Raw genomic sequence first — 13827 nt, 5'->3', positions numbered from 1 at the left:
AGCAGCTAACGAAAGTGGCCCTGCGCGCTAGACCAAACAATCCACAGCTGCTGGAGTTATCAGACATTCACAAACAAGTTGTTTTAGACGGATTTGAAGTTGCATTTCTTATCTGGGCATTTCCCAGAATTCGGGCCTATTTCTGTCCACAGGGTGTAATTCAATTAAAACACATTAAATCTAATAATGTTTAGCATTATTCTCCCTTTATTTTAATCCTTAAAATTGTCAAGCCTATTGACATGGAGATCTCAAATATGGGTACAACATTAATGAAATATATAGAACAAAAAATAATGATTGATACCAAATGCGTACAAAAACAAGTTTATACTACCCTTAAGGTCACTTTTTGCACTTTGTCCCAAATCTAGGGCCTGTAGAAAGTCAATGAGAATGGCATACAATCTTTTAATGGTTCAGTCATACTGAAAACATGTGTGTCTTCCACCCTACAAAGTTTGGGCTGCTAATGAATAATACTTTTAATTATATGAATGCCCAAACATTGCATACTTTCTTCCCAGGAATGATGAACTATTCACGTTTATTAACGGCTGTCAGCGCAGCCCGGAAACCTTCTCCAATCCGTATACTAAGTAAGCCAGCCCTCAACCCAGTTACATTTCCACTTCAACATCCAATTCTTTCACACAAACTTATGTAACAGACCACTTGGAGGTGCAAACAATGTCAGATTTTTGGTTGATTTGACCATCAGTTAACTTCGAAACAGGCACTTTGCTTTGGATAGACAATAGTAATACATCATAGGAGTGATTAACATCAAAACATCTAGGCAGGAGTTATTCAACATTTGACACCTCCGATATATTTAGTGTTCTAAAGACGTCAAATAGCCCATTATAGTTACCAAATTGATAGCCAAGGAGCCAGAAGTGAACTCTCCCTCTCTCTCTCTCTCTCTCTCTTTCTTTCCCTCTCTCTCTCTCTAGCGGAGCTGCAACAGCGTTCTCCACCCTCGCTCATCTCCCTGGCCGGTGGGGCTCCAAACCCCAACACCTTCCCTTTCAAGTCGGCCACTATCCAGGTGAAAAATGGAGAAGCTGTGGTGTTCGATGAGACCACTATGAAGAGGGCGCTGCAGTATTCTGGATCTTATGGGTAAAGTACCTCAATTTTACTGATTGAGACTGTCACATTACTGTCACATTACTTGGGTGTTCACTGTCTGCCAGTGGGTGTTTCTCAAAGTCAAGGTGGGATCCTTCAAGGCTGCTATTTGAAGGATGTTACGTCATCGAGTCCCGCTGAAGTACTGTTCCAATGTCAAACATCCATCAAAGTCTACCAAATTCTACCAAGGCGAAAGTCCTTCATTTTGCCGAATTTTTGAGGATGCATATGTGTATCCTCTGCGTGCTTGGAACACCCACAATCCTGTGTGCACATTTATGGAAGATTTAAAATATGTACTAAACAAGGCAGATCACTATTACAATGTAAACATTGTCATATTATCACTATGTAAAGTAGCCCAAATGAAATATGGGCTCCGGTCATTTTGACAATGTTGAAGAAGGCACTTAGGAAGGGTATTTAAATGTTTTTTAATGATAGCGATTGCGAGCTAAATATTACACTTTTCTCTTTATGATTTTGCTTACTGGTTGCTGTGCTGTGGTTAATTTTGGCTTAATCAAACATGTGTAATTCAATTTATAGATGGGGGAGAATGACAGTGGTGCATTCATTGCTTTTCAAAAAGAAGCAGGCAGGAGGCCTGATTTTCAGTAGCGTACACCTGAAGCTTCCTGCACGCTCACTAGTCTGTTCCATTGTGTGTTTTCTGAATGGTAAGAAGAAGCCTTGCCTCGTCTTTGAAGGATTTGACTCGGCAGGGCTCCGTTCTACCAAGTATGAATCCTTGAGGATCCTTGACTTTGAGAAACAGCCTGTGTCTGGATCAGCAGCTAGAGGCTGTTGGGTCACAGGAATCTCCCAAAGTAACTTCTTCTTTCAGAATAGTTTGTTGTTGTACATTTACATTAAATACTGAATGACTTTATGAAAGCATAACAGACGTGTTATATATAGGTGTCCTGTAAGTGGAGAAAATACAGAAAGGCAAGTGATTGAAATAAATGTGGACCTGAGGTTACAGTAGTATGCAATATACAGAGCCATATACGGCCCTGACAAAATATAGCCCACAGTGCCCCCGCTGGTTTTCAGACATCATTGCAACTCCTCTGGATAATGTAGACTGACTCTGCTTGGGCCTCGTAGAATTTTAAGCATTTGCAGATAGCACACACTACTGGATTCTTTTTCACATTGCCCCAGTTAGTGTTCGCATGTGAACTATGTGGTTGCACTTTATTTTTGATGAAAGATGGGAGTGATGATGAGGTGATAACTTTTACAGTGTGGAGAGAGCTGATGAGGATTAGGATTACGTAACTGGATGATATGAAATGAAAAATGGTATGCCTATTGTATTATAGGCTCACTGAAATGATGATATTGTTACACAATATCAGAGAAGACAGTAATACTAATGATTTATGTTGATGGGTCATGAGACTATTGATGATGATGTCAGGATTATGTGATGATGATGGTGATTACACTGTATGATGTGGATGGAGGAGGTGATAGTTGTGGTGAGATAATCAATGACGATGCTATATTAATGGCCATTTAAAGTACTATGTAATTTATTATTACGATGATAGCGAAGGTGATTCTGGTGGCGATGCTAGTGATGATAATGTATGATAGAAGTGAATATCAGTTGAGATATACTTGCAAACCATTATAATGATGCTTACATAGATAGTATTTAATGATGTCTAAGTGATTATTGTAGTGATGGGGGTTCAATAATGAAAGCAGGAAAATATTAATGGAATTCAAGTTACTGTACTTATGATTTTTGGTGTAATAATATTTATTATAACAATGCAAACAAAAAGAAACAATAATGATTAGTAATAAAAATGAACATTGTAAAATCATGAATGTGAATAGCTAAGTTGAGAGCTATTTGTTTGTGTGTTCTTTCTTCAGCATCCCAGAGCTGGTCTCGTGGATGAAGGAACTTCAGAAAAGCCTCCATAACCCCCCTACTGCAGGTTACAGTCCTGAGAGAGGCCAGATGGAGATGTGTGTGACCACAGGCAGCCAGGAGGGCCTGTGCAAGGTAAACACATACACATACACACGCACACACACACACACACACGCATGCATGCATGCGTGCACGTAGACATGTACACGTGTGTATATATATATATATATATATATATATACACACACACACAAGCACGTGGGCACACACACACACACACACACACACACACACACACACAAGCTTGTGTGCATTGACGTACATATGTGCATACACACACACACACACACACACACACACACACATACACCAGAAGGTGGAATATTATGTATGCAAATCACATACACACTCAGTACACACTGTCCACATGCTCATTTTTGGGAGTACAAAAACACCCATCCCTGCATGCCTATTTAGAGTCAGTCAGTTGCTCTCTCTGACTCACAGACACACACACACGCCGTTATACACTAAGAGAGAGAGAGCAAGAGCGAGAGAGACACTAAGAAAGTAAGAAAGATGTGTGGTTGCACCGTAGACTTTAAATGGGTTTACACTCACACAAAGCATTTGCACCCATTTACACCCACGACTACAACTGGCACGTTGCTGTGAGTCATCAAAGGCCGGCTGTCATATGCCGGAAAGCTCGATCTCTTTTTCTGTCCAATTATCCCTCTCTCCCCCGTCTCTTTCTCTCTCGCCAAGTCACTGGACTCTCTTTCACCGACCTTTCTTCTTTCGCAAGTCTCTCCTAATCAGTCTCCAATCTCGTGTCAGTTGTGTAATGGACACTGACCAGCCCTGAGGCTTACTCCTAATCTGGTGTGAATCCCACAGGTCCACATCTGGCAGCGGCAGCGGCTCCAGACATGACTGTTTTCTGGGCAGAAGCCATGCACCGTAGAGCCCAAAGTCTAATGTGGTCATGTCCGTTTCAGTTTAGATAGAGAAGACGCACCCTTCCACATTAGCGATTTGATTTCTGTGTTGTTTTACTTCCTTTCAAATTATCAATTTGATTTCTGCATCTTGTGCCGGCCAGCGCAGTGAAGGGTTCTCGATTTAAAATGTCACGTCTCTCTTGTTCTTCGGTGATGGGGGTTCAATAATGAAAGCAGGAAAATAATAATGGAATAATGGTGATGGTGTTTGATCCATGGTTCTTGTCTTTGGAAGGTGTTTGTAATGTTATGGTTCTTGTCTTTGGAAGGTGTTTGTAATGTTATGGTTCTTGTCTTTGGAAGGTGTTTGTAATGTTATGGTTCTTGTCTTTGGAAGCTGTTTGTAATGTCATGGTTCTTGTCTTTGGAAGTTATTTGTAATGTCATGGTTCTTGTCTTTGGAAGGTGTTTGAGATGCTGGTGAATCCGGGAGACAACATTCTGCTGGATGCACCCACATACTCTGGCACGCTGGCAGCGGTAGGAGACGTTATTCATGACATCCTACAGTTTTCTCTGTCTCTTCCTATCCATCCCTCTCTTTTCACGCCTCCTGCCCTCTCTCCCTCTCTCTCTCTCTCTCTCTCTCTTTCTTTCATTTTCCCTATCTCTCTTCCTATGTTTGTCACTGTTTCTATTTCCACTCTCTCTCCCATCTCTTTCTATTCAGTCACTTTCAAATTCTCTAATGTTGAAGGTACTCCTCGTCCATACTGTTGCTCTCACTCTCTGTCACTTTTAGTTTCTTTGACTCTTTCTCACTCCATCCATTTCCTTCCAGCCATCTTGGGCCCCCTTTCATTTCCTCAGCTGTTTCCTGTATGTGCTTTTGTGTAGAGGAGGCTTTCTGTAGTTTCACCTCTAACAGAGCTTAAAATAACCATGAGACTCTGAAAGAAATATACTACTATTAGTAACTTTCATGTGTAAACATTTCCACATTAAAAAGAAAAACTACACACTAGTATGTTGACAGAAACACTCTTGTTTTTGTTGCTCTGCTGTGGTCATTGTACATGGCAACACCATGCAGCAGTCATATTATAAATACCTCTAGTTGTTGTTTCTGTGTTGCTGGGGTCATTATAAACCTGTTGTTACCTTATGGCATCCATGACCTTCCCCATCCCCAGCTCCAGCCACTGGGCTGCAACATCATCAACGTCCCCAGCGACCAACACGGCATGATCCCGGAGGGCCTGCAGGACGTCCTGTCTCGCTGGGATCCGGCGGACGCCCACAAGCCCGGCAGCAACGTGCCCCGGGTGCTCTACACCATCCCCAACGGGGGCAACCCCACCGGAGCCTCCATGACCACGCAGCGCAAGCAGCAGGTCTACGATGTGAGTGGAGGGGGGAGGGATGGAGTAGGGATGGAGGAGGCAGAGATAAAGGGAGGGGGAGTGGGAGAGTGACGAGAGTGAAAGTGAGGGAGGGAGGGAGAGAGAGAGGGAGGGAGGGAGAGCATTTGTGTCAATGTGAGAGAGAGGGGGGGGGGGGGGGGTTGAGGATGTTTTTGAGTAAGGTCTTTGCCAGCTAATACATCATATTTTGTACATTTTTGCAGCTGGCCAGAAAGTATGACCTCCTCATCATCGAGGATGATCCCTATTACTTCCTGCAATTTCAGAAGGTACCATGCCCTCTCCTTTGGCCTTATGTCCATTCACTTCATTTCATCCTAGCACTGATCAAGGGCAGAACACTCGAGGTACAGGGAGATAGCAGACAACATCAGCAGTACAGATCGCTTCAGAACTGTTTTGGATATCTGTATAATAGTTCAGGGATGCACAAAACAAGTCAATATGGAAACTTAAAACAACAAGCATACACATACACACACCATCTCCCTCCCTCTCTCTCTCTCTCTCTCTCTTTCTTTCTCTCTCTTTCTTTCTTCCTCCCTCTCTCTCTTCATTCATAGACACACACACACAAACAAATGAAGAGACAAGCCCCAGAGACAAGCCCTAGGCAATAACAAAGTCAGTTCGTGGAAAGAAAAAATGACAGTGAAATGTCTGCACACAGTCCCCTGGTCTTTCAATTTACTCATACCTTGGGCTTATCGGTAATATTCTGTGTGTTGCCATATATTACTATCAGACTGTCAGTCTCCCCTGATATCAGAATATTACTCTGCTCAGCAGTCCTGTCATATGCGCCCAAGAAATTGTAATGCCCTGGTTTACATCAGGTCAGTGTCAGTCAAGTCAGACAGGAACAATTTTCTGGTGGGGAAATACTAAATTCGAGAATGCCTAGGAATATATATGTGCATAGTAAATAGCTGATGTTGACTGATGTTGAGCATTTGTTTGCTCAGATAGGAGTCTCATTGATTTCATGAGCTACACAGTAAATCTGTTATCACTATCACTCAACATTTTAAAATGTTACCTTTTAGAAGAGCATCATGGCTGTAATCTAAATGTAGGCACGTTTTAGCACAAGTCTCTAAAATATTACATGGTTTTTCAGCCAATCAAATTGTGTAGCCTAGAATCAACATGTGATAATAATATGGTTAGTTCCATAGCTTTGTTTTTGACCAATCATTGAACTTGTTTTGCTGTGTCTTGTGGTTAGCGCTCCTAGTTGATTGGTGTGTGGTAATGGCATGTGGTTACTTTAATCTGTATGTGACTCACAGTTAATGGCTCCCTGTGCTTTGTTCCACAGCCATGGGCTCCCACCTTCCTTTCCATGGACGTTGACGGACGCATCCTCCGCACTGACTCTTTCTCCAAGATCCTGTCATCAGGGTGAGCACTACGGGGGTTGTCAGAGTGACCGTGCGATTGTTAGTCACTGTCGGAAGCAAATGGCACACAGAGAGGCAAAAATAGAGCAAAAGAAAGAAGGACAAATGGAACGTTAGTTGAGACACAGTTTGACACGATTTAACAGTTTGTTTTCCCTTGATTTCCCCATCAGCATATGTGCGTATATTTCTCATCATCCATACATTTTTGTTTATCTCCATTGCGCCTATTGTGACGTCACTCTTGTCCCATGTTGACAGACTCTGTTTCCATGGCGCTGTCCTTCCTTTTAGGCTCCTCATGCACTAGCGTAGGTGGCGAGAGACTAGGCCCACCTGTCTCATTTGGACTCCCTAAGGGCCTAATTGAATTAGCCTTGGTCCTGACACTGACACAGGGGTGTGTGTGTGTGTGTATGTATGTGTGTGTGTGTGTGTGTGCTTCTGAGAGTGTACCCTTAGGACTGCGAGCTTCGTGATGTATTTTTTTCCAGTACTGAGTGATCAGGGACCTGAAGAGTGTGTGTGTGTGTGTGTGTATTTTATATGTGTGTGTGCATGGGTGAGTAGGTGGGTGCAATCACATGGAAGAAATAGTCTGTATTCTCACAGGAAGATACTGGCATACACGCACACACACACACACACACACACACACACTCACGCTAGCATGTACGGTGCATTCAGGCCTGAACTGTATTATTGTGAAACTCTGACAATTCTGACAATGTTTAAGCATTTTATTAATGATCATCAATGAACACAGTGCAACATTAGCCTAAGTCAAGTGTGTGTGTGTGTGTGTGTGTGTGTGTGTGTGTGAGTGAGACAGGGACAGAGAGGGCTTGAGAGTGGGAAAAAAAGAGTGAGGGCGAGAGGATAATGGATGAAGGAAAGGGGGAGAGAGACCATGTCTTTGTGTGCATCCTGGAGGCATTCCTCCGTGCTGAAGTGTCTCCCCTCTGGCACACATGCTTCCGCATCTCTACTGAACAGAGGAGCCCTCAGGACAAAACAGACAAAACAGCCTCTATATCCTAATTCACACACATGCCTCAGTCACACTATTCAAGGTCTGCACTGTTTTAACACTACATGCTTGAGTAGTTAGGTTAAATTGAATCTCTCTCTCTCTCTCTCTGTGTGTGTGTGTGTGTGTGTGTGTGTGTGTGTGTGTAGGCTGAGGATAGGGTTTTTGACAGGCCCAAAGCCGTTGGTTGACAGAGTGGTTCTGCATATCCAGGCGTCCACCATGCACACCAGCACTTTTACACAGGTGAGTCAGCTCCTCATCGCCTACACGTCTCCACTCGTTCATCACTTCAGCCTACCTCATTTCTGCCTCTTTCATCCTCCCTTTGTCTCTCTCTCTGTCTGTCTCCCTCTCTCTCTAGTTAACCCTTTGTATGTCGTGTACCTTTCAGTCTTCTTTTTAACTCTTCCTGACCACATGTAGATAACTATAGAATTCCTCTCGAATATAGAATCCCTATAAATCCCTTCACATCATTAGGGGCATGCATATACACTGTCTTCCTATGTCATATTTCTCTGGTCTGACACACACACACACACACACACACATTTTCTCCACTTTATAATCCTTCCTTTCCTCTTAGCCACTGCATCTTCCTCCCTCCTTTTTCTCTCTTGCCCTCCTGGCTGAGCGCTGTGAAGAAGGGATCACGAGGCACTCATCATTTATTCAGCTCTGATAAAGGTTAATGGAGAGGCAGCAGATTAAAGAGCCATGCAGTCAGGAGCCAGCCCATCAGGCTCCGTCATTACAGTGCTCTCTTTCTCTCTCTTTCTCTGTAGTGTGTTTATCTCAAATTCAAATTCAGCTTATCAAATTCGGAGTGCTCTATTGGAATGACAAATAGGCACTTGTATTACCTAAACAGTCATTACATATAGGACAATACGTTTGAACATGTACCAAACAAACACATAAGAAAGAAAGAAACAATAATAAGATAAGAAAACAGATAAGAAAACAGCATCAGAACATACAGGATAGTGGCTCCATATATATTGAAGGTGTGGTCATACACGTATATGAAATGGCTTCAAGGTGTTTTATTCTCCAGTTTGTCCTTCATTTTCAAAGTGCACTACTGATGCCAGATGCTGTTGTAGAGCTTTTCACTTCATGAAGTAAATGCCAATGTCTGAGATGTGAACCTAGTTTCAGTCTCTCCCTGGTTACTGGTTAATGATTTCCTCCATTGCCTCTGTCCAGCTCATGGTATCCCAGCTTCTGCACGCCTGGGGTCAGCCGGGATTCCTCAACCATATCGACGGGTGAGCTCGCTCTCCTTCATCTCAGTGAATTTAATGATTACTGGATCGGACTTTTCTGCTCTGAGGCTATAACCCAGCAAGGCCTTTGATGGCTGCAATTATGCCTTATGCTTGTTTGTTTATTTTGTGTGTTTGTGGTTAGTTAAATGTCTGACCCCCTCTTTTTCATAGTGTTGAAGCCCTCTGAAAGACATAGTATACTAAATATTATGCTGATGTAACATGTATCCATGTGTTTTATATATTGTTTATTGTAATGCATTGCACAGGGTGGTGGAGTTCTACCGGGCTCAGAGGAACGCCATGCTCTCCTCTGCTGATAAATGGTTGACAGGTCGGCACATTTCACAATAATATCCACCTGCACCAGCTTACCCCCAACAAATACTGTTACCTAAGAGTCCCTGAAACGGCTTCTCACAACACATAACACTGCACAGCCTCGTGCGTATTTATCCTGATTAGGGGAACGCAGTAGACTTAGCCGATTCGAGAGTTATAGGAGTCATTCTAATCGAAATTGTGCGAGAGTAGAGAATTGTTGACAATAGCTCCACAGCCATGAGGACTTGGAGACTCTAAATTAATCAATCAAAAATTAATTTATTAATCATTGAAGTACATCTGATTAGTTAGTTAGTCAGAGAAAAGTTAAAATAAAATATGTAGTAGACTGTGTAACCAATATCACATTTCAAAATGTATTTCCATGTGTAAGTGTGTGTTCCCATTCTGTGGAATCAAAGATCTTGCTGTAGTATGACTGATTGGTGCGCGATAATGGCCCATGGCATAATATCTCATTTTTTCTCATCTCTAAAGGGTCTGTTGGTCCACACACACAGCATGGTTGTTTAATACAGTGGCCAGTGCCTTTTGACATGCCCGTGGTCAGCTTTGCGTAATGTCATTCCGTGCGCTCTGTGCCCTGCACTTCCTGCAGGCCTGGCAGACTGGCACGCTCCTGCCGCCGGCATGTTCCTCTGGATCCGGCTCAAGGGCGTGGCCGATACGCAGCAGCTCATCATGGAAAAGGCGCTGGAGAAAGAGGTATGAAGAGAGAACACACACATGTATGCACGCGCGTGCACACACACACACACACACACACACACACACACACACACACACACACACACACATATATATATATATATATATATATATATATATATATATATATATATATATATATATAGACACACACACACATATGCATGGACACACACACACAGAGACACTTCAGGGCCCTGGTCCCTCAGTACTGGAAAAACAGGATCACTAATCTCCGGATTCTCTCAGCAGTTCATACACACATACATGCACACAAAATACATGCAAACACATTAGCAAACACAGACACCCTCACACGCAGGCAGCCAGTTATTGTCAGTACTCACCTGCAATACACACACACACACACACACATACACACACATATGTTACAAAGTGCAAAAAGACAGACAGAACTAATAACCAAGGGGGAAATGCCATTTAATGATGTGTATGAAAGATGTAATGTGTCATTTTCAAAATGCCAGGTTTCCATAAGAAGGATTAGGACTTTAGAGTTCCAAAACCATTCCCTTTCCCAAACCTGAGTTTATTACGGGTGTGTAAGCTAAGATATGTGGTTTCATGAAAGTGCTATCATATTTCCCAAGAAGACAAGCTCAAATTGCAGTGTTCATGCACTTGCAATGTGATGAAAGTTACTTTTACTTTTACAATTACTTTACTGCTAAGACAAAAGGAGGAACACAAACAAAAGCAATATGAGGACTCAACAGTGTAGTGGCAAATATAAGAGCAAGACTTTCAGCCTTGCATTAAAACACGTTCATGGATGCCTGTCAGAAGGTGGGTTTACATGAACAGCTTTTGTTTTTTCATTCCGATTAAACTATATTCTGAATGAAAATGTTGTCATCTGTTTACATGGGGTATGTTCTATTCCGATAGCTGGATCGGAATAGCTGCTTTGCTTTTGCTTGGGAAGCTACAGTGAGCAATCTGATTGACCGTATGGATGTTCAATCGGAATAAGATAGGGATACACCACCTTAACCTACACCACCTTAACGTACACCAACCTACGATTAAAATTCGAATTAGATCGGCAGTTTTATTCCGATCAAGGTGCTTATATGTGTCATTTCTATTCCGATTGAACCATTATTCCAATTCTAATCTGAATTAAAGCATCCATGTAAATCCACATACTGGAGTTAAAGTGCTTCTGCCTAGATCAGGTGTATCTTTGGGGATGCAGGTTAAACCTTCCTTTTATATCTTGGATCCTACACCCTGCAAATATATTCCATGAATTAAGTATCCCATCTGTAGAATTATACTCAGTCGAGTCATCACATGAAATTAAAGTCAAAATACTCAGTCATCAAAGTATCTGTTGCAAGGCCCACAGCAAGGTTTGTTCAATAAACAAAGCAGAAATAGACTGTTTACTATTACACAATTGATCCACTGTGAAAGCATTGTGAAGGTCAAATACACAACAGACAGTATATCTGAATTTCAAAGTCATAAAGCACTAAGTGGTCCTTCTCTCTCTTTCTATCTTTCTATCTCTCTCTCTTTCTCTCCCCCGTTCTCTCTCTCACCTGCTTTGCAGCTTTGGTAATAATAGCAGGCATTATGGGTGCAGTGGGCAGCCTGCCAGTCACTGAGACAGAGGGCGTGTTTATGTGGGGCTGCATGGAAATTAACCACAACCACATATACACACACGACATGGACACACAGAGAGAGAGAGAGAGAGAGCAAGAGAGAGAAAATCAAACACAAACACGCGCATACAGACATACACAAACCCAGTTTCAGGGTCTGGAAAAAGCAGTACCCTTGTGTATGGTTTCCTACAGAAACACAAATGCATTCACTCCGTATACACATTTAGAAAAGCAAAGGGGAAAAATGAGCACCTTTGTGTTTGGTGTCTCACAGTGACAAACACGTGAATGCACAGAGATACACACACAAACACACACACACACAGTGGGGGAAAATACGGGGGTGTAAGAAGGGCACCCTTTTGTGTTTCCTCCCATAGCAACTCTCCCTCCTACTCCCTGTCTCTCTCTCTCTCTCTCCCACACACACTCGTCTGTGAGTCCAATGTCGTTTCCAAGTCCATTGCCTTACAACGAACTGCAGCGAGGGAACACTGGAGCGCTCTCTAAAGGCTGACATTTGGGGATTGGCTTTGTGGAAACTCCCACAGAGAGAACAACAGCATCTCTCTCACATTACTCACAAGTCTGTTCGTCGTGACCGTACGACGTTGATGGGTGTGTGTGTGTGTGTGGGGGTTTAGTAACTTATTGTGGTCTGCCAGAACAACTCAGTAAAAAGCATGCCCAGACTAGAAGGCTGTTTGGCTGTGCCAGGCTTGTGTTGATGTATTCTTCTATTTCACGTTTCAGAGCACGGTGCAGCCATTATCTTGATTACACTCACTAGCCCCGCCTATTTGATCAAGTTGAAGCAGGGGATTGAGTTCATCTGGAGAGTTGAATTACCTGTTTAAAAATAATGTGTGGTAAATATTGAATGTGTGCATTTGTGAGCGCGTGTGTTGATATGCACATGTTTGTCTTTGTCTGTGTGCGTGTGTGCGTGTGTGCGTGTGTGTGTGTGTGTGTTAGGTGCTCCTGGTTCCTGGAGGAGTGTTTACCATCAACAGTTCAGAGCCTTGCCCGTACGTCAGGGCTGCCTTCTCCCTCTCCACCCCAGCACAGATCGATGAGGTACAGGAAGGAAACATGCACGCACACACACACACACACTCACACACACACGGTACAACATTAACATCGTTATATCAAACCATGCTCATGCTCCTTTCATCTATAGTACACACATGCACACACATACATAATATAGATAAGGGGTTCACACTTACATAGAAATATGCAGACATACAAACTGAAAAACACACTGCACACTGAAGCATGCCGTCACATCCTGTCCATGTGCACACACACACACACACACACACACACACTCACACAACATTTCAAATGGATTTTGACGCCTTGGGTTCCTTTCCTTCAACAGGCATTCAAACGGCTCTCCGCTCTCATTAAGGAAGCCCAGTGAAGAGTCCAGTTTGTTGTGACCAGAGAGATGTTCTATATTTTATACACAAACACAGCAAAAATAATACAATATTTTAACTTGAATCTTAATGTTACTTGCCACAGAGTATATAAAATTATTTTTTTTGAACCTTTCATTCCTAGAACACCGGGAAATTGAAGATGGCTTTAATGACATTTGTAACAAGTTTACACCACATACACCTTATTAATAGCTTGTATTTAGGTCTTGCCTTAAGAAATCCTTTGATTGATTTCATACACATCACAGAAGCCTTTTAGTGGAATGTATTCTTCATTTTAGAATGAAAGTCTGGGTAGAGAATACGATGTATTTATTACTGACAATGTCTGACAGTAGAACACTAACTATGGTTTTTATTTAATGTGTAATGAAAATATTTCCTTGCATTTATTGGTTTGTAAAAATAAACTTTTTTTTTTCCATCAAGTCTGCATTGTGATATATGAGCTTTATGATGGTCTGAAATGTTTGTCACATTTGATTTTGTAATCAAATGCAATCATTTTTTTTGTTCAGCTGTGATCACTGTATATGGTCTAAGTCCCCTATACAATAAACACACAAGACTTCCATAA

General features: G+C 42.3%; 2 protein-coding genes across 5 annotated transcripts in view; one reads left to right on the top strand and one right to left on the bottom strand.

Annotated features, from left to right (window-relative positions):
- Nucleotides 1–898, bottom strand: part of ino80b (INO80 complex subunit B) — a 19755-nt gene extending 18857 nt beyond the window's left edge. Inside the window, exon 1 of the mRNA XM_042069299.1 lies at nucleotides 875–898. The gene's annotated coding sequence lies outside the window, so the exon portion shown is untranslated. The remainder of the gene's footprint in view (nucleotides 1–874) is intronic.
- Nucleotides 1–13827, top strand: part of aadat (aminoadipate aminotransferase) — a 23951-nt gene extending 10124 nt beyond the window's left edge. For 3 of the 4 annotated variants that reach the window (XM_042069275.1, XM_042069274.1, XM_042069273.1), the window contains exons 2-14: nucleotides 528–599; nucleotides 957–1125; nucleotides 3034–3166; nucleotides 4444–4518; nucleotides 5172–5381; nucleotides 5606–5671; nucleotides 6724–6806; nucleotides 7985–8081; nucleotides 9048–9109; nucleotides 9379–9443; nucleotides 10053–10159; nucleotides 12775–12876; nucleotides 13187–13827. In XM_042069275.1, the coding sequence (XP_041925209.1) occupies nucleotides 530–599; nucleotides 957–1125; nucleotides 3034–3166; nucleotides 4444–4518; nucleotides 5172–5381; nucleotides 5606–5671; nucleotides 6724–6806; nucleotides 7985–8081; nucleotides 9048–9109; nucleotides 9379–9443; nucleotides 10053–10159; nucleotides 12775–12876; nucleotides 13187–13228 (1281 nt within the window). In that variant the 5' untranslated portion in view covers nucleotides 528–529 and the 3' untranslated portion in view covers nucleotides 13229–13827. The remainder of the gene's footprint in view (nucleotides 1–527; nucleotides 600–956; nucleotides 1126–3033; nucleotides 3167–4443; nucleotides 4519–5171; nucleotides 5382–5605; nucleotides 5672–6723; nucleotides 6807–7984; nucleotides 8082–9047; nucleotides 9110–9378; nucleotides 9444–10052; nucleotides 10160–12774; nucleotides 12877–13186) is intronic. The other variant, XR_006024773.1, reaches the window with a different exon arrangement.

This window comes from Alosa sapidissima, chromosome 18 (genome assembly GCF_018492685.1).
Source record: "Alosa sapidissima isolate fAloSap1 chromosome 18, fAloSap1.pri, whole genome shotgun sequence".
Lineage (NCBI taxonomy): Eukaryota > Metazoa > Chordata > Actinopteri > Clupeiformes > Clupeidae > Alosa > Alosa sapidissima.
This window is presented reverse-complemented; position numbering and strand designations above follow the sequence as displayed.